The sequence below is a fragment of the Homarus americanus genome, unplaced genomic scaffold, assembly GCF_018991925.1.
Source record: "Homarus americanus isolate GMGI-L3 unplaced genomic scaffold, GMGI_Hamer_2.0 scaffold31037, whole genome shotgun sequence".
In the NCBI taxonomy this organism is placed as follows: Eukaryota; Metazoa; Arthropoda; class Malacostraca; order Decapoda; family Nephropidae; genus Homarus; species Homarus americanus.
Window position 1 is genome coordinate 24,435,127 of NW_024722227.1, and position 20,801 is coordinate 24,455,927.

At 37.8% G+C, this 20,801-nt stretch overlaps 1 protein-coding gene across 1 annotated transcript; it reads right to left on the bottom strand.

Moving 5' to 3' along the window:
* Window positions 1–1,353: 1,353 nt before the first annotated feature.
* Window positions 1,354–19,854, bottom strand: LOC121862651 (DNA primase small subunit-like). Its single transcript, XM_042360972.1, has 9 exons — window positions 19,830–19,854; window positions 17,022–17,178; window positions 15,853–15,937; window positions 12,184–12,274; window positions 8,860–9,055; window positions 5,389–5,599; window positions 4,321–4,529; window positions 2,208–2,374; window positions 1,354–1,919 (listed from the first exon to the last, which is right to left on the bottom strand). Exons 1-9 carry the CDS (start codon window positions 19,852–19,854, stop codon window positions 1,900–1,902), a joined length of 1,161 nt encoding a protein of 386 aa, XP_042216906.1. The 3' UTR covers window positions 1,354–1,899.
* Window positions 19,855–20,801: the final 947 nt, after the last annotated feature.

Sequence of the window (20,801 nt, forward strand, 5' to 3'; positions counted from 1 at the left end):
CCCTCACCCCACCTCCACTACAAGTGTTAAGACGTAAAAAGTATTACAATTACGTATTACATTCAGCAGAGTGGACAGTGTATGCCTACTGTAGGCATCTAATGGTGAGTACAGAATATACTATATAGTACAGTAGTAGTATACATTATTTTGCTTATTTACAATACTGTATATAGAACATATACAGTGGTGTTTGCATATATAATTACAGCTCTTGTGTCTAACCATGTGAGATGAGAAATTCAACTCAGAAAACTTTGCTCAGTTCAGGGTGGAAAATTCCACTGTCATGGATGTGAGAGACAGCTCCATTCACGTCTCACACACCAGTATTACATTTTTTATATATACCCTGTATATTTATTTAAACAAACTGTTGGATAAACAATTCAGGATCATTTAGAGAAAAAAAAAACATCTTTTACTTATTTAGACTGATTTTATAACTCGACCATCAACCTTCCTTACATTTTTCATAAAAGAATTGAGTCCCCATTATTATTATAACCTGTCGAAATATTATGTTTAATTCTCTCACTGCACAAATCAACTGTAGTCTATTTTAAAATTATTGTGCTACACTGTAAAAATCGACTGTAGTCCACGTTGTCAAAAATTTTTTTTATTCCCTGCTTAAATCAACTATGTTTCAAGAGTTTGAATGCACTGCCATCTTTCAGCAAAAGGTCCAACCACAACACATACATAAAGCCGCAGATGATACCTGACACCTGCGCCCAGCTATTGCCGAATTTATGAAACATCATCATAAATTAGTTTTTATTCTATTATATGGGGATAGGCAGTGTAAGTGTGTCAAGTATGAAAATACAGCTTGCCCTTCAAATTCACGGGGATTAGGCTCTCAAAATTGCCGCGAATTGCCAAATCCACAAATAATATTTGCTGACCAAGGGAGGGGGGGAGGTGTTACATTTTAGCTTGTGTACAAAGAAATTTATATTCCCTTTATGTGTTTGCCCTTAGAACAATTATTTATTTTACCTGTATTGTATATATGTGTGTGTGTGTGTGTGTGTGTGTGTGTAGACACACACACACAAAAAACATACAAAAAATAATAATGGGAAAATCCTCTCACAAATAATCAGAAACAAATGTATTAAAATTGTTGAGTCTACCTTCAAGTCCACTCCGTGCTTTATCAATAACAAAGCAAGGAGTGGACTTGAGGGTAGACTCAACATTTTTAATACATTTGTTTCTGATTATTTGTGAGAGGATTTCCCATTATTATTTTTTTTATGTTTTTTGTGTGCGTGTGTCTACACACACGTATATATACAATACAGGTAAAGGAACTTACTGTCTCTAGAACAAATGGCTCCCTGTCCCGGCCACAAGGTGCCGGCAACTTTAAAACTACCCTTAGACATTCTCGGGTACATCCAGGGTGTCATCCGTGAATAATCGAGGTCCGTGAAATAAAAATCCGCAAATTTGAAGGGCAAGCTGTGTGTATAAAATAAGGAATACTGTTGAACTAGCGCTGATCTTGGCTTCCCATTTTCTGTGGTGGAGTGAATGTGGAAGAACAAATAATTTGTAGTACTGTACTGTATAGTAACAAAGGCATATTTTTAGTAACTAATTACTGGTTAATGAGTTGTCAAAACATATAAAACAGCATTAGATCATAACAAATACTGTAATAAAACAAAACTATCAATAAATTCATACATTTCTGTGTACCTATAATTCAAATTGATTCGATTTGATGTTACCATTTTCTTCTCTAAAAGCAAACCACTGTAAACTTATACTACTCTGAGTCCATTTCACACCTATAACAGAGCCATAATATCCATACATGTAATTCTTCCTGAACATGGTCCTGTGCTCTGGACGAAACACCAACACCTGATTCTTGATCACTTGTTAAAAATCCAGCTTCATATCTGAAAAATATAAGTTAGTGTAATGCAAGTGAGTGAGTGCGTGCGTGCGTGCGTGCGTGTGTGTGTGTGCATGTGTGTGTGTCCTCTTTACTTCCTACCACTTGTTCAGGGCTTCTGTTTCCTCTGATCCACTTCACAGATTAAAACTAAAATGTATACTGTATGTGGTTTTTACTATATTGTACACTAATGATTAATTGAGACCATTACTTTAATTTGTGACAATCATATCGATGACCATTCTATAATTACTAACAATCAGATTGGTTAACTTGAGCAATATCTTACCACTCTCTTCTCTCCGTCTCGCAACATTTTCCTTGCCCAAGCTGGAGAGGAAGGAATCAAAGAGATCTATAGACTGTTTCATGGAGGTTTTCTTGTATTCGGCCACAGCTCCACGTTCTTCATCTGTCTTACCTGCATCATAGTTGCTGATCTCCTCCATCAGCTGACTGAAAATACCGAGTCAAAACGACAATAAACAACAGTTAAATCTCATGATACGTTCCTTGGAGTCTGCTCGTATAGCGAAAACTTCTATAATGGAGGGAATAATACATGGGTTAAATAGGGATGTGTTCCCGAGCAGATTATTTTTTTTTTTTACCGGCATTAGCTCACCCAGGCACAGGTTATTTTTAATAACCCACATCAAGGCCTGGGGGGCAAAAATATAATAAAATAAAAATAATAATTATGATTGATGATTGATGATGATGATGATAATAAAATAGTAATAAAATTAATATAAAATATATAAAAACAAATAACTATTATAATAAAAGAAAATAATAAGAATAAAAATTTTAATATTTTTAAATAATAATAATAATAATGAGCCATAAATAAATAAATACAGGTAGTTCTGCTATAACGCGATAATTGTGTTCTTGTAAAATATCGTGTTATAGAAAATCGCGTAATAGAAATAACAGGGCTTATGGAGAAAATAGGGTTAGGTGCAGATTACTCGAAATCGAAAAAATTTAGTAGTTAGCCTAACACAAAGGATAGCACAGTCTAAATAAATGTTACATTCATATCTAATAATGAAATCATACAGTAAATGTAACACTTTACTTGATGGGGGAGAAGGGTGATTTTGAGGTTGATAAAATCGAGCTTCTCTTCAAGTGTTATATCCTTTCTTTTACGATCATCACCGGGAATTCTATCACCAGAACGCTTCTTGTTGATATTCTTCTTTACTATATTCACAGTTAATACAGTACCACAAAATTGGAGAAATAGTAAGCAAAAATCGCGTTATAGCAAACAAGCGTTCGCGTCATACAAATATCGTTCCTAATTCATAAATCGCGTTAGAGCAAATTCGCGTTATCAAAACACGCGTTATAGCATAACTCACTGTACAAAAATTAAAAAAAAAAGATCAATAGTAAGAGAAACAATTGAGACCCTGCAATTGTGTGTAAATGAGGCAGAAAGTCAGATCAGCAACCTGGGACTTAGTCACAATTTTTGTGGTGCCATATGGCAGCAGGGTCTACCATTAGGCAATACATTATGCTTCCAATATCTTCCCAGGCGGTAGTACCTCCCTGTTTGAAAGTTGCCTACTACCTACTAGTTCAAAAGCTAAAAGAAAGTGTACAAGCTTAGCCAAGAAGCTAGATGTGTTAAAACGATATGAAAAAGGTGAGAGGTCTGTGGACATTATACGGAACAAGCAGTGAAAATATTTTCTGAAGTGGGTCCATTAACAGAACGCAGCATTAAAATGAACAGGGACATGATAAACGTATATGACCTCTACATAAAGATGTATAATGAGAAAAGAAAGCAGCTGTGCAAGGTTCTATCGACAGCTTTATTATTCGAAGGCCTAAACTATCAACTTCAGCGACACCATCAAATTCAGCATCATAAGCAGCTTCAGCAACAACTTCAGGTTCAGTAACAGCAGCTATGATATCTTTATGGAATGCTACAGCTTCAACCAGAGTTGAACCTACAGCTTCAACCAGAGTGGGGTCCGATGGATGTTAAAATGAACACTGTGACTCCTGTTGTCTTGGTAGGGTTATCAAAATCCTTCGTCCATTGTGTCATAGTCTAGCAAAAAAATTTGAAGATACTCTTTGTAGCGAGTGTACATGCAGAACCAATGTGAATCTGTAAGGCTTTTATTATCTATCTATTACTGACTATCTATCTAACAATCTGTATATAGTATCTGAAAATTTGAAACCCAATACTTGTTAGCATTATTGTGGATAATGTCAGTTTGTCAGAGTAAATTGCAGAAAAACCAACTCACTAACTGTGGAACAATACACATAATACTAATCACAATATATGTACAGTATACTTTATCCACAAGCACTTGATTTGTGTGATAACACACACACGCTCACTCACAATATCTCTCACTAACCTTAAATGTGGTACAGCCATAGGATCAAATTGTTCAGCCTTGAGTGGGTCAAAACATACACATACACGACCTGTCTTCGGGTGGACACAGAAAGGTGACTTCAGCAAGTGGTTGAGGCCCTTTGTGACGTGTATATCTAGCCTCGGATAAACAAGCTGAAGGATGATTTCAGTCAGTAGATATGGCCGATAACCTTTCTTGTGCTCAGACTATGGAAAAATATGAAATATAGTAATAATTACCATAGCTTTTGTCTATTAAGGTTAAATTTACTGTGGAATCCTTTACAACATAAACCAATAAGAAACTTACAGTATTTGCTAAAACTTCTACAAACACAACATACTGGAAGGTGGAATATTGAAGCTGATCAAAAGAGAAAGTGGATTCTGTTGGCCTGATGCTCATTAAGGGTGGTGTGGATACGACTAAGCCATTTTTCAGTATGTGAGGAAACTGTGGGCAGGAGGCAATTGGTTTATTCACTTGGCCACCATTCCTTTACTTTTTAACCATATGAATTCAATACAAATAATGAGCAATATTTTCTAGCAAATAAATATCATAATCATCATAATTTCTTCTTTTTTCCCACATGCAAAATGGAGAGGCACAAGTACATTCTTCCCTGAATGTGTTGGTCATTGATAATCTCTATAATTTCGTGTGTTAATAGATTGAAATGAAAACTTGATGACGGTTCACCAACAGCACAAGGCACAGTTTTTACTTCAATGGCCAAAATATATCAGGGAGATTTTTAGTGTTATTTCTAATGTGCATATAGTTGAGCTTTGTGCCTGAGACAGTGTTTTACTAGCGACGTGCGGTCGACGAATGGTAGGTAACCAAATTGCATTCTACCTCTCCACTCTCCCACCCACCCTTTACCCCGATTGTGTCCACCAATCACAAATATCCTTTCATTTGTCCCAGATGTCTACCTGAAGTGAATAGAGTATACAATACTGTAATCCACCTGTAAGGAAAAGCTAGGTCTTGTTTGCCTTAAAACTTTTGGTTCAAATATATAAGAGTACACAGATAATTTAGGTAATACATATATACCTTACTAAGAGTTCTGTTAATCTCAGTTTTGATCGTGCTCCAACGTTGCTGAGAGTTGACACATTGGGGCATAGTATTCTCCAGAGATTCACGCAGGGCTGGGTCAGGAACTAATGCAAGAACTTTACCCCAAAGTTGTGGAGTGCCTAAAAGATCTTGGTCTGATAAAATAAGATCATTGAAGAATTTTTTGGCAATTCCTTCAGCACGCCTGTGAATCAAATACAATGCTGTATTAATGACTAAACACAAAACCTTCACAAGTATGAATTAAATATTTATCTTTACAAGGAGCAGCAAAAGAAAAAAAATCAGTCCTGACAAACTATCCATACAATACTGTATTACACTTCTTATGCACAGTCGGGGTCAAAGGTCTTGAACACATAGCAATATCTGGCATTTACTTCTCAGTTATACCGTAAATTGCGGCGTACAAATCGACCTCAAGATTTTTAGTTAAAAATTCAGGTTTAATTCTATACTAGCCATATAAGTCGGCCCCCAAGGCTCAAACATAGGCGACAGTGTGTAGTAAGGCCACGCCACTTTCATCAAGACTCTGGCCGTAATACCTTTCAATATTTGATATACAGCTAGACCCCGACTTACGACGGGGTTAGGGACCCAAATCCAGGTCGTAAGTCCGAATGGTCGTAAGTCCGACATAGATAAAGAGAAAAAAAAAAAAAAAATTAAATAAAAAATCTACAATGAAATACAGTACTGTGCAATAAAATAAACAAATAATGAGGAATGGATACAGTGTGACTGAGCACTTACCTTTAATGTAGTCAGCTGAATGCACATGGGGCTCCCATAATTTTCTAATTATACATGGAGACTACATTAACTGGAAACGTTTCGGTATAGAAAATGCGTGTGTCATTTGGAAAAAAAAAAAATGGTCACAACTGCAGCAGTCGTAAGTCCCGACGGTCGTAAGTCGGGGTCTAGCTGTATACAGTATATTATATAGTTCATACAAAAAAGGAAGTGGGCGACAGGATCTACATAGGACAGCAAGCAACCGCTAAAAATCTTCAGTAAGTTATCTTCGTAAGAACTTTGGTAAACACCAAGCCAAAATCAGCACCTCCAATAAAATAGTAATTGTTTACACAGCATACCAGTATAGCACCTTGATAGTACCGCTATAAACAGTATGATAGTAGAACACTATAGTACACCTGGCTTACGATCCGCCATTTGCATCAGCTGTTGTAAAGAAACTGCCAGTGGCACCACCAACACCAAGCGGTCAGCTGCGAAACTATGGGTCCGTTACACTGTCAGCAACACGGCTTAGACATAAACTGTCATCCGCTGCAGCACTGATCTTTGAAGAGTTTGCAAACGCAACAACTTTCAGCTGGAAACTTGAGTCATATTTCATCCTTTCTGCTGGGGAAGCCGTGGGGATAAGATATTTTCAACTGTTTAAAAACTGAATACCATAAGTGTTAAACAGTGTTGTCAGGTTGGTGTGTTGGTAATGAGTGGATGCCAGCAAGAGCATAAAGCCACGATGGTTTAGTAAATTGCCATGTAGGCTTGTTCAGTGTATGGGGGATACACCGAGTGGAATATACTGAGTGGAATAAATGGATGGTTGAGGGAGAAAAGTCATTCACGAAGGGGGGTAATATGCGTGCTCCACCACTGGATGTGTTGTTCGAATTTGTAATAAAATCTTGGGAAGCTGTTCGTGTAGAAACTGTCGTAAAATCATTCAAAAATGTGGGATTTCAAATGCAATGGATGGGGAAGATGATTTGTTGTGGCGAGACAGTGACGAGGAGGATGACAGCAAAATAATGAAGACAAAGTCGGAAGTTCCAGTGATTCGGACCCATATGCAGACCTCTTTATGTTAGACTATGAACAGACAGCAGACTTTGAAGGATTTTAAAATGTGATCATACATGCTTTTATTGTCAATAAAATTTAACTTTTGAAGTAAAATTAATCTTGAAGTTAAAGTTTTAACTTTTTATCATAGAGTTAAGGCTTTGATTACAGTGTCATTGTGTGTACAGGGTATATTCAATAAACTGCCATTATGTATCATTAAACTGTCATTACCCCTGTAGTGTATGTGAACTCACAATCTATAGCGTTATCATAAAATTGTGCAAATGGCACCCATATCGTAGTACCTGGTAGTTGTCTGGCTGGCCGCCTGGGTTTAGTGGCGTTCTGATTGACTGTTTACTGTCCATCAGCTGTTGAAAATGGCGTGTGGTGTTGTGTTCGTTTAATTATACTGGAATTTACTACAGTGGTCCCTCGGTTAACGAGATTTCGGTTAACAAGTTACCTTCCATAAGATTCTTAACTTCGGTTAACGAGCAATCCCTCGATTAACGAGTTTCTTACGAGCTGACCTGAACATGTTTTCGCTTGCATTTGGCGGTCCACCAGCTGTAGTATTAGTCCGCCAGTACAGTAATCGGTTCTAGAGTTTAAATTCCTTACCATTTTAGTAAATATCAAGAAGTTTATACTATTCAATAATTTTAAAAGTTTAATATCAAATTTTTTAGTAATTTTAACAATTATTGAACATGCCATCCAGTCTGCCAACACACCATACAGGCGTCAGTCTTTGTGTCTTTTCAGTGGAGGTAACATCTTGCTTGAGACTCTCTTCAACTAAATGCTTTTTTCTGTGTTTGCAAGCAAATTATTGGTCATTTTGAAATTTATTTTACATATTGACAATATATAATGCAGTGCAGAATTGATTTAAAGAACATAATCTTGAATTACACCAAGAGAACTAAAATTTTATGGGTGAAATGGCGCCATGGGGTGACTTCTCTTCCACCCCAATGCCTTCTCTTTTCCTCCACCCCCATTCTAATTCCCATCATCATCATCCAGGAGCCTTCTACATACACACCTCAAATTAAGTGTACTTTTCTACCTTTTTGGTTGAATTTAGGCAATTTTCGGTGAGCTGGAACCAATTACCCCAAAACCCAATGAAACAATAGTTTCGGTTAACGAGCAACCTTCTAGAATGGATTGTGCTCGTTAACCGAGGGACCACTGTAGTCTATTATAATCTCTATGTTAAATAAGTTTACCAAACATGAATTTCAGTAGGAAATATTAGCGGCAGGCCACGGGAGTTACGCTAAGTGATGCACAGCAAGTGTTTGGCAGGCTGTTCCACTTGTTTATCACAAAGTGATACAGCTTCACATTTTATACTCGGCGTATAAGTCGACCTCTGGTTTTGGAGAGATTTTTTCAAGCTTAAAATGTCGACTTATGCGCCGCAATTTACGGTATATGATTGGGATATAATAATAACACTACTGTACCTGTCATCAAATATTATGCCTGAACCACAAAATGGGATCAAACTCTCCTTCATACCTAAGATCTTTGGGTACTTGCCAAATACTGTCAAGTGTTCAAGACTTTTGACCCCGAATGTACATATCCTCAAGAAATACTTACTTGAGAGAAGGATGAAGTTTATTTGGAATATTCACTTTCTTGGTCACACTGTCACCTCCTCGGATTAACTGCAAGTATTCAGCTAAGGCAACCCTCGAAGACTGCGATAATGCACGAGCACTTCCATCACACACCCAGCAATGGACACCTCGACGACCAGAGTACACCCAGAGAATATGCTGGTACCCAAAATCCTCTGACAACAAATAGAACCACTATAAAAAATAAGTCAGTTCATCCCCAAAGCTAAATCATACTACTGTATACACATACACTTTACTCCCTCACTCCGCCTACCCATCAGTTCCCTCTGCCTCTGTTATTATACATGCTCTCTTATTTTTTTTTATTTACTGTCATGGTCATAAGCCCTGTTGCCTCACCTGCTGCTCCACGAACCCCTGAGATTCAGTCATGAATTTGAAGCATCCGTGGACAGAATAATGCATCAGTGTCTACTGCTTCAGGTTCACGAGTCTGAATCTCAGGGTTCATGGAGCAGGAGAGACAACACAACTTTTGACCATGACTGTTCTTAAACTCCCTAAACATTACCTTCATCACACTATCAACTCCATAGCCATAAATTCAACTAGTACACCCATATCACAGCTTATTTTACCCGTTCAGCAGTGACCCAATGGCAAAAAAATATTCTCGCTGGTAAATAAACTAACAGCAACAGAATATGAAGGTGAAAGAATAAAAAATAATAATTCTAGGTCAAAAGCAGGTACAGTTCTCTTCAGAATTTCATGATATGCCTGCGGTGACAGGTTGATTCGCTGACCCTCCCACCTACACACACACTGGAACTGGCAATGGGGCAGTTTGATTCAAATGAACTCAACAAAAAGAGAACCATTCCAATATCAGAATACAATGTGGAAATCAGATGTGAACCAATGAACATGATGCAATAGTTAGTTCCTCACAAGTTCACTTAAATTTAAATAACTATAATGCACAGGAAGATCAATGGACATTACATTCATCTATACAACTGGTTGGGTTGCTCTACACAACACACATGTATATTTTTTTTTTGTGCGCGAGGTAGATAGTTATCAGGACTGCCATAATGACGGCCCCTTTGGGTGTATACGTCAGGGCTCTCCAACATTTTTTATTCTATTAATTATTTTTTGAGACCTTATCAAAATTATAAAAGAAAAATATGTAGATTTAATTTTTTGATTAATAACACATTTTACTAATGATGGACAATACTGTGTTAATTGTAAAAAGCTGGAACAATATGATTTCAAAAGTAGCATTATTGCAGCGCTATTGTCAGAACTATGGGATAAAAATAAAACAGAACAAACTTAATTTCTTTGTGATATACGTCAGGGCCGGATATACCAAGTCAATTGGTGTGAATGGCCTGGTAACTGAACACTGCTCAAGCTACATATTTGGGCTCTCCTGCCACCTGTGGCGGGTCGATGGCGATCAAACTTCATGCTAGGAACAAGATGTGTCATCTGATGAAATTTTTAATATTTCTCAGAAAGAACAATGATGTGACATTTACTTGTAAAGCAATGGCAATTTCATGCACCACTCAGGTTGACACTTATGTGTACGAGGCTTAGGTGGGTGCAAATTTAAAACAAGTGATGAAGCTTTAGAATTGGTCATAATAACAAGTAATAGGTGTGAGGAGAGCGACAATGAACCAGGTGCGTTTTACTGAGTCAGGCTAACCTTCGCTGCCACACTTAGTTAAACTCAAACAACAAATTTTCTTTCACAGGTGGTGGGAAATACTAGTGGTCCTCACTGACGACCCATTATTGTTTGTGATCACTGTTATAACCAACACTAATACACCAAACAGATAATATATGAGACTTGATATTAAATGGAAATATGGATGCCATTACTGCTGGGGTAAATGTTCACATATCATTTTCTCTGGCAAAATATATAATATATAATGTGTATGATGAAGTTGATCTGAGGATGGTGGCGCACCGTCTCCATAAGACAAACACTTTATAAACAAGTTGCAGAGAAATTCGTTCACTAGTTTCAGAGTTGCAGGGTACTTGTTGGTGATTGTTTTGGCACTGGAACGGGAGACTCGCAGACGTTTGCCAGTTGAGGAACATTTGTGCGTTTGTGGCCTTATTCAAATGAGAATTTGCCCAATTAAACAAAATGTGACATCTATTACCCATGACATAATTTGCAAAATAAATCTCAGCAATCTCAAACTATAAGTATGACTTTCATCAGTGTAAATAGGAAATGTTACAACATATAAGTGTCCAATAAAGTATAGTATCTATCTGTCTGTTTCTATCGTCTATCTATGTGTGTCTGTAGAGGCCAAGGGGAACTTGTCCCTGTGCTCTTAGTAATTTATTGGTACTATAATTATAGATTGAATACAAATAATTGAGAAATATTGTAAAATAATAAATCTTTTAAATATATTATACTGTATTATAATCATCAGCAGCCATTAATCATTCCTTACAGCAGGAAAGACAAAAACAAGAAGGTGAGTTTGGATTGGTGTCTGCCATGCAACTCACAATAGGCCATGAATAATACTATCCATAACAACCACCCACAATAGCCTGAATAGGTTATAAACATTTTCTTCCTCTATATATTGTGTATGTATAAACTGTAGTCTGTTTATTGATGGTTATCAATGTCTATTTAGCAATTATAAAACACTCACACTTTAGAAAGACAACTGAAAGCCATTTACCACATTATCATTCAATACCTCATCCAGCCTCTCCCTTTCTCAATAACTGGATACAACCTATCTGGCATAGAAGACACACAGTCACACATAAACTCTGGCCTATGCCTGCAGAGTTCCCACTGGGCATGGACGTGGTTTAGGAGTTGATGCTCGTCCTCTCGTCTGCTAGTTCCCAGGTGTAGTGACCTGCCATCCAGGAAGGGTGCAAAGAGCTATGCACCCTCCACTGTGAGTGTATCATGAAATTCTGAACAAAACTGTACATAATTATTTTGAGTACATGTACAGTACAGCTTTGCCCTTACGACAGTGTAGCATGCTCAGATAAACATTAGGTACGAATTTTAAAATATGTTGCACCAGATTGACTCGCGCAAAATAGGAAAGATTCGCTTTAAATTGAAACATTGTCCTTAATTGTGGGCATCACTTTAAATCAATAATTTTAAATTGAATCGCTTTAAATCGACGTTCTACTGTATACAGTATGTAAATGGTGATTCTATATTTACACTGCATGTTTACTTCTCTTAACAATCTTAGTGTACTGAGCTTGTGCAAAATTCTCAATACCAGTATTACTCAAGTAAACTTACCTCTTAGAGCAGTATCCAAAATCTTGACAGCAATGGTCATGAATTTCCAGCATTTTTTACATATTTCTGCACCAGAACAACACGTCCGAACCTGAAGCACAAAATCAAAGGCTACTGTCACCAGAGGCTCTGTTCTCTCTCATTCTCTCTTCAAGTTACTCAAAATAAATGTCTAGTAAATGCTCATGAGAAAGGACTAATAAATCTAGTCATAATTACTGTACTTGGTTTATTCCACCTGAAGATTAAACACCTAACACTGTCTGGAGGGCAGTAACTGATGATTAAACACCCTAACACTGTCTGGAGGGCAGTAACTGATGATTAAACACCCTAACACTGTCTGGAGGGCAGTAACTGATGATTAAACACCCCAACACTGTCTGGAGGGCAGTAACTGAAGATTAAACACCCTAACACTGTCTGGAGGGCAGTAACTGATGATTAAACACCCTAACACTGTCTGGAGGGCAGTAACTGATGACTAAACACCCCAACACTGTCTGGAGGGCAGTAACTGATGACTAAACACCCCAACACTGTCTGGAGGGCAGTAACTGATGATTAAACACCCTAACACTGTCTGGAGGGCAGTAACTGATGATTAAACACCCTAACACTGTCTGGAGGACAGTAACTGATGATTAAACACCCCAACACTGTCTGGAGGGCAGTAACTGATGATTAAACACCCTAACACTGTCTGGAGGGCAGTAACTGATGATTAAACACCCTAACACTGTCTGGAGGGCAGTAACTGATGATTAAACACCCTAACACTGTCTGGAGGGCAGTAACTGATGATTAAACACCCTAACACTGTCTGGAGGGCAGTAACTGATGATTAAACACCCTAACACTGTCTGGAGGACAGTAACTGATGATTAAACACCCTAACACTGTCTGGAGGACAGTAACTGATGATTAAACACCCTAACACTGTCTGGAGGACAGTAACTGATGATTAAACACCCTAACACTGTCTGGAGGACAGTAACTGATGATTAAACACCCTAACACTGTCTGGAGGACAGTAACTGATGATTAAACACCCTAACACTGTCTGGAGGGCAGTAACTGATGAACTGATGACACCCTAACACTGTCTGGAGGCAGTACCGATGACTAAACACCTAACACTGTCTGGAGGACTAACTGATGAGGACAGTAACGATGATTAAACACCTAACACTGTCTGGAGGGCAGTAACTGATGATTAAACACCCAACACTGGGTTCCGAGGGCGGTAACTGATGATTAAACACCCTAACACTGTCTGGAGGACAGTAACTGATGATTAAACACCCTAACACTGTCTGGAGGGCAGTAACTGATGATTAAACACCCTAACACTGTCTGGAGGGCAGTAACTGATGATTAAACACCCTAACACTGTCTGGAGGGCAGTAACTGATGATTAAACACCCTAACACTGTCTGGAGGCAGTAACTGATGATTAAACACCCAACACTGTCTGGAGGACGGTAACTGATGATTAAACACCCCAACACTGTCTGGATGGCGGTAACTGATGATTAAACACCCCAACACTGTCTGGAGGTAAATTGGCAAGACAAACACCCTAACATCAAGCCTGGGAGGGTGCAACTGATGATTAAACACCCTAACACTGTCTGGAGGGCAGTAACTGATGATTAAACACCCTAAACACCCCAACACTGTCTGGAGGGCAGTAACTGATGATTAAACACCCCAACACTGTCTGGAGGACGGTAACTGATGATTAAACACCCCAACACTGTCTGGAGGGCAGTAACTGATGATCTAAACACCCCAACACTGTCTGGAGGGCAGTAACTGATGATTAAACACCCTAACACTGTCTGGAGGACGGTAACTGATGATTAAACACCCTAACACTGTCTGGAGGGTAACAGTAACTGATGATTAAACACCCTAACACTGTCTGGAGGACGCAGTAACTGATGATTAAACACCCCTAACACTGTCTGGAGGGCAGTAACTGATGATTAAACACCCTAACACTGTCTGGAGGACAGTAACTGATGACGATGATTAAACACCTAACACTGTCTGAGGGCAGTAACTGATGATTAAACACCCTAACACTGTCTGGAGGGCAGTAACTGATGATTAAACACCCTAACACTGTCTGGAGGACAGTAACTGATGATTAAACACCCTAACACTGTCTGGAGGACAGTAACTGATGATTAAACACCCTAACACTGTCTGGAGGGCAGTAACTGAAGATTAAACACCCTAACACTGTCTGGAGGACAGTAACTGATGTAACACTGTCTTAAGTAACACTGTCTGGAGGCAGTAACTGATGATTAAACACCCTAACACTGTCTGGAGGGCAGTAACTGATGATTAAACACCCTAACACTGTCTGGAGGGCAGTAACTGATGATTAAACACCCCTAACACTGTCTGGAGGGCAGTAACTGATGATTAAACACCCTAACACTGTCTGGAGGACAGTAACTGATGATTAAACACCCTAACACTGTCTGGAGGACGGTAACTGATGATTAAACACCCCAACACTGTCTGGATGGCGGTAAGTTTGGTTAAATAAAATTTTATTAGGTTAGGTTAGCATTAAAATGTTTAGTCATCAAGTGAAGTATGTTGAATACCTAATCTCCATGTGGTCCATTAAAAGATTAACTAAGGAGAGGTCCACAGCAGTTCATGCACCTCAGAAACTATGAAGAATACTTGTGATTCGGTAATATTTTTCCAAAGGTCTAGTATTAGAGACTAGAAATGCAATAAAAAATGATGATAACAATCCTTACCTTTTGCTTCACATTATTGACACCATAGCAAGACATTTGTAGCATTCCTCAACACCCAGGTTAGTCTATATAAACTGTAACACAATTCTTCAGGAAAACACGAACGTTAAAATCTATTTGTACTGCATTATTCCTTGACTCTGGAAGCAAATGGTAATGTAATCGTTTCCATTGTGAGAATTCCATCTTAAATGAATAAACTGAACAGATCACATCAAGTTCTTTTGTTTTTGTTTTTTGTTTTTTTTACGGGAATTAGCCAACCCGGGCACAGGTCAAACGACCCACAACGGAGCTTGGGAGGTGAAAAAAAAAAGAACGGAAAGAAATTGAAAATATAGAAAAAAAGGTTATACTGTATTAATCTACACCACGAAGATGCCGGAAAACCAGCTTTTTAAAGTGAGACAGATTGTAAGAGCATGGAAACACAGAAGAAGGCAAAGCATTCCACAGTTTGGCTGTGTGAGGAAAGAAGGAGGTACTATAACGGGTTATTCTCGTGTGACCGATATCAACAGAGAAATGGTGGGCACCGCGGGCAAGACGTGTGTTACGAACCCACAGGATGCCAAATCCCCTGAACACTGCCCGTTAAAGTACCTGTAAAAGAGAGAGAGTGAAGCAACATTGCGGCGAAGAGAAAGGGGAGAGAGATTGTCGACTAAAGGAGGAGAGTTAATAAGACGAAATGCCTTGGATTCCACCCTATCTAACAGTTGGACAGAAGAAGAGCCACCCCAGATATGAGAGCAGTACTCAGTGAGGACGAATGGATCCCTTATATACTGGTGAGGATCTGGACATATACTGTACAGAGAGAGTCAAAGAACAATGTTTCCACCAGGATACAAAACTGTGTGTGTGTGTAATGACTTACTTCATCATAATCTGTCATATCAATGTCAAAAACAAGTTCTTTTTCTTGTGGTGCAAACATGTGAACGGTGCGGTGATCCTTGGGTCTGTAATGATGGAAATAAGATTCCTTATAATTACAATAAAAAAATTTTGAACATGAGAAAGGACCTCTGACCTTTGTTTGGCCCAAACTTTACAATGATGTAAGATTGTAATTACCATTTTAAATTGATTGGGGGAACAATGGAAGTCTTCAACAGCTATAATCATTACTTCTTTGAACTATCAAGGACAAAGGGCCATACAGAATATCTAGGTACAGTACTTGTATGTTTTTATCACAAGAGTGAAGTCCTACAGCCTTGTTTCAATACACAACACATTAAACCAGAGGTCATATCATTAATTAATTAGATTTATCAGTCCTGTACAATGAATGACAAAAGTCGTGTCGTGAAATTTGGTGAAAACATATGCCGAAGGGCTAAACTTTTGGTGCACTCTGCCTTGTGGTAGGGGGCTCTCATAATGTTTCACGAGTTATATTTAATCTTCGGACAAAACCACGACACTAGTTTTGTCTTTGATTGTACACTCTCCCATAACCAATCATGTTACTGTCATCTAAATGCAAATACAGTGGGGTATGCTGTAATGAACGGCTCCTACTACGAATATTCCTATAACGAACGGTTTTACCTATAAAATTGAGAATGCTATAACGAACAAAACTCCTACAACGAACATTACTTATTTTTTTTTTTTTTTTATTACAAGTATTAATGATATTCTTTATTTCAGGGGTTTAGATGCATATTTATGCACTTTTTTACAATTTTTACAATTTTATATTATATTTTTCAGTGTTAAGTGGTTATATTTGGGGGCCTGGAACGGATTAATCCTATAACGAACGAATGCTATAACGAACAAGGTTCTAGAACCAATTAGATTCATTATAGCATACCCCACTGTATTGGAATAAAACTTGTAGCCTATCACTTTATTCTGAGTAGTTTTTTTTTCTGCCACAGTACAGGTCAGGGTCGCAAGCAGCTTGTGTGTAATGTTCTCTCCTAAACAACACTCATTCCCTCTGTCTTATCACATGTGTTCTTGTTGCAGTGTTTCCCTTCCATAAGACCCCAACGCATCAATTTAGTATACCATCATGAACAATGACCTCACTTGGAATTGTAGATGGCACCAATATCAATCTTGTGTGGACAATTTTTCTTGACCTCCTTCTCCATATCCTCTTGGTCTCTAAATGACTGGTACCTCAAATATATATCATCAGCAAGTGTGAAGGAGAACTCTCGTCTTTGGAAGTAGTTTTTTGGTGCTGAAAGAATGAGAACTCTAAGTAAAGACAGACCTTCAACATCAATACACAAGAAAATAGAAACATTTTAATTAAACTGATATAATTCATAATTCAACATCTTGAAAGGGGGAAGAAAGTCAGTGGCTTGATTAATCCCCCCATTGTTCCCTGGTGAGTTTGCCCTTCATGAGTCCAATGTTAACACAGAACACCAGAGAAAATTATGTTAGAAGGTATAGCAATGGACAACACCTTCCTCACATCTGCCTTAGGTTTAAACCCGGGATACAGTAGTGAGAAGCAAGTGCACTCCTGTTGTCCCACTAGCAGTTTACATTAACTTAGAGAACAATAAAAATGATAAACACAAATGTGAACTGTATGGTGAAATAATACTGAGGATGATGACAATATTGTGGAGCATTACTGTATATTTATAGGTTTACATTTGCCACTTTATGTTTGGTTATATCTTGACAGGATTTTTACTGATATTAATTCTGCAAGTATACAAATAAATCGGATTGTACAAAAACACCTTTTAAAATCTTCGTTTCTTTTCTGACAATATATGACACAAATCAACCACACTGTCCCAGCCAGTAATGATGATGTCTTTTAGGACTGACCATAAGTTAGGCTTGGATGGTCTATGTTATGTGTTATCATGAAGGATTGTGGCACAGCTTCTCTGTGTTGTCAAAAAATAAATAATTATCAGTTGAAAGCTTCTGTTTTTGAGGTTGATCTCACTTTTCTAACTTCTCTCCTCAGTACATCCTTCTTTCCTCACACAGCCACACTGTAGAATGCTCTGCCTTCTTCTATGTTTCCATACTCATACAACCTGTCTCACTTCAAAAAGTTGGTTTTGAGGCATCTTCGTGGTGTAGATTAATATATCTTTTTCTTTTCTATTTTAAATTTCTTTTTCTGCCCTTCAGGCCCCGTTGTGGGTCGATGACCTGTGCCCGGGTGGGCTATTCCCCATAAAAATAAATAAAAATAAAAAATGTACAGCAGGCATGGGCAACCTGCGGCCCGGGCCCGAACCATGTCTTTGTGCGGCCCACAGAGTGATCGAGAAATTCTATTTAATGTGGCCTGCAGTTCAGGTAGATGCAGCCAGCTTATGGTAAAGCAAAATTTATTAAAAGAAAAATCTTCACACACAATTCATGACTTTCATCACCTAAGAGTAAGTAACTATGAAAATATAACCGTGAAACAAGTATAAATAGTAAAAAATATTAACATTTTAACCTGTGTGAGTTTACAGGTGGAGGTCACAGGGGTCAAAGGTAAAGGTCACTTCCTTGTTGACAGACTGTCTCTCTCCATAGTACCTCTTCCTTCATGCCTGGCTGTCTGTTCTATCTATTTATTCTTGTCTGAGTGGATGTACCTAAGGGTTGTCATTGTAGTTCTCATGCATCAAGATTAACATAGACATTATTCTGGTGGGTGTGTCTCATAAGCAAGAAAAATTATGTAGCTGTTGGAAAAATCAACATATTCCAGACAGCTTCACTCATGCCAAGAAACATTAACATATTACTGTACTTCAAAAATTTATTATGAAGAATTTCTTTCATAAATGGGAAAAAGACCGTTGCAAACTGAAAATATTGTAAAGGTGGACATGACGATAAACTGTTTTACTGTGGAGTGCAAATACAATATTAACATTACTTTTGGTTAGGTAGGATATAAATTTTGGTGGGTTAGAAAAATACCTAAATCGTAATGCAGCCCATGACTGAGAAGGTTGCCCATGCCTGCAGTACAGTATGTATCCTATAAGGAATGAACCAAACACCAAGATATATAATATTCAGTAGTTCATTCCTGGTAAAATATAATGCAGTAACAATAATTCAAGACACTGTACTGGTTTTTATCACCACTACAGATGCAGGGCCTACCTAACTACCATGTTCTAAACAATTTTAAAAGCAGATTTTAGGCAGTTTCAATACCATATCTGTCATCTACAAATATATTCAAAAAACATTTTTTTTAGAGGGTATTTTAACAACTTTAGAGGCAGCAAGGTGGCCTTAACCTCAGCATCCTCAGGCTATAGATAGCTAAGTGCCAAAAATCATTGCTGAACAATGAGATCTGCAGGAGTGTGATACAACAGGATATATAATGTACACACACATGTTCAGCAAGTACAGTACTCAGTGGCTCATTCCCACTAAATCAAGGAACTGTTTAGGTATAGGATTAAAGACAAATGGCAAAACGAAAACAGTACTGTATTATGAAAACAGCTTATCCTCATGATAATACAGGATTTTCCTGAAGATTTTTAATCTGCCTACCTACCTTAAACCTCTAACCTAGGATATGAAGTTAGGTAGTTTAGGTTGCTTTAATTATCACTAATAATTTAAATAGGTATTATTATTGTTTTGGTCATCCAGTAAATTTTAGGATTTTAAGTTTAGGTTAAGTTAGGTGGAAATTGTTTCGATGGTCTTTCATATGTTTTGAACAACTTCCATATAGGCAGATGACCGACCGCTGAGAATTTAGCAAATGTGATTATAAAAATGTACCATTTTCTGTGTTTTATAGGGACATTGTTGTAGCTTTGCAAATGTTTTATTTAGTCAATCGATATTTTGCGTGACGGTTAAGTTCTTACTGACACTATTTACCATGAGTGTGCTCTGATTGGCTCATCGTTACGTACCGATGAGCATTGAAACATATTTGACCATATCGTTGTGTAGCTATAAACATACCTAACCATACACTATATTTCTGTTGTGCATGGAAACTTATCGTTATAAAAGAAGCAACATTTACAAGAACCTAATAGAACTGCCTAACCAACCAAAAAACCTAAATAACATTACCTAACCTTCTTGCCAGGGGTTCGACCCCCTGTCATATTAAACAGAAAGTACATTTTTTTTACATTAGTGCACCGTTCTATCTCTCGGTGTTATAAATATGTTTTCGGATGTTTAGGTAAATTTCTGAGACATTTTCTTCTATTATATTTTCGTCGGAAGTATGGATAACCTAGATGTTATTTTTCCAATATTATTATCTTTTGTGTGTCACAAATCGAGGCCCCATTCCTTGTTTATGTGGAGGCGGGAAGCCTTGTCCCCCTCAGTTCCTGCTCCGTGTCTTTGTTTGCTGCCCCTGATTAGGTTAGGTTGGTTTTTGGCGATTTTTCTATGTTTTTTACAGAAAGGGGTAGGTTAGGTTATATTTCTTTGGGTATTAGAAATATGTTTTTTCCTATGGTTTTGATGACTTTTGAAGGATCTTGGCCTTGTTCTCCATCTTCACTTAAGATTGTGGGGGGGTCTAAAAAATTTAGTGATTTCTGGAAGGAAATGAATATCAAATTCATTCAAACTCATCAAAAACCGGAAAAACATATTTCTAAAACCAAAGAAAGAATGGTCACTACTGTAAATTGACAAACTACTTAGCCAATCAGTGTGCACTCACGAGTAAAATTGCATTAATAGGAACTTAACCAGTCACGGCAAAATATCCACTGTGGTTTTTTAACCCCACCTAGCTAACTTCTTAACCCCTTAACATATAACCGCCACATTACCGAAGACTAAGTAGTGTGTACTCTTAAGCACCTGATATCTACCAAACGA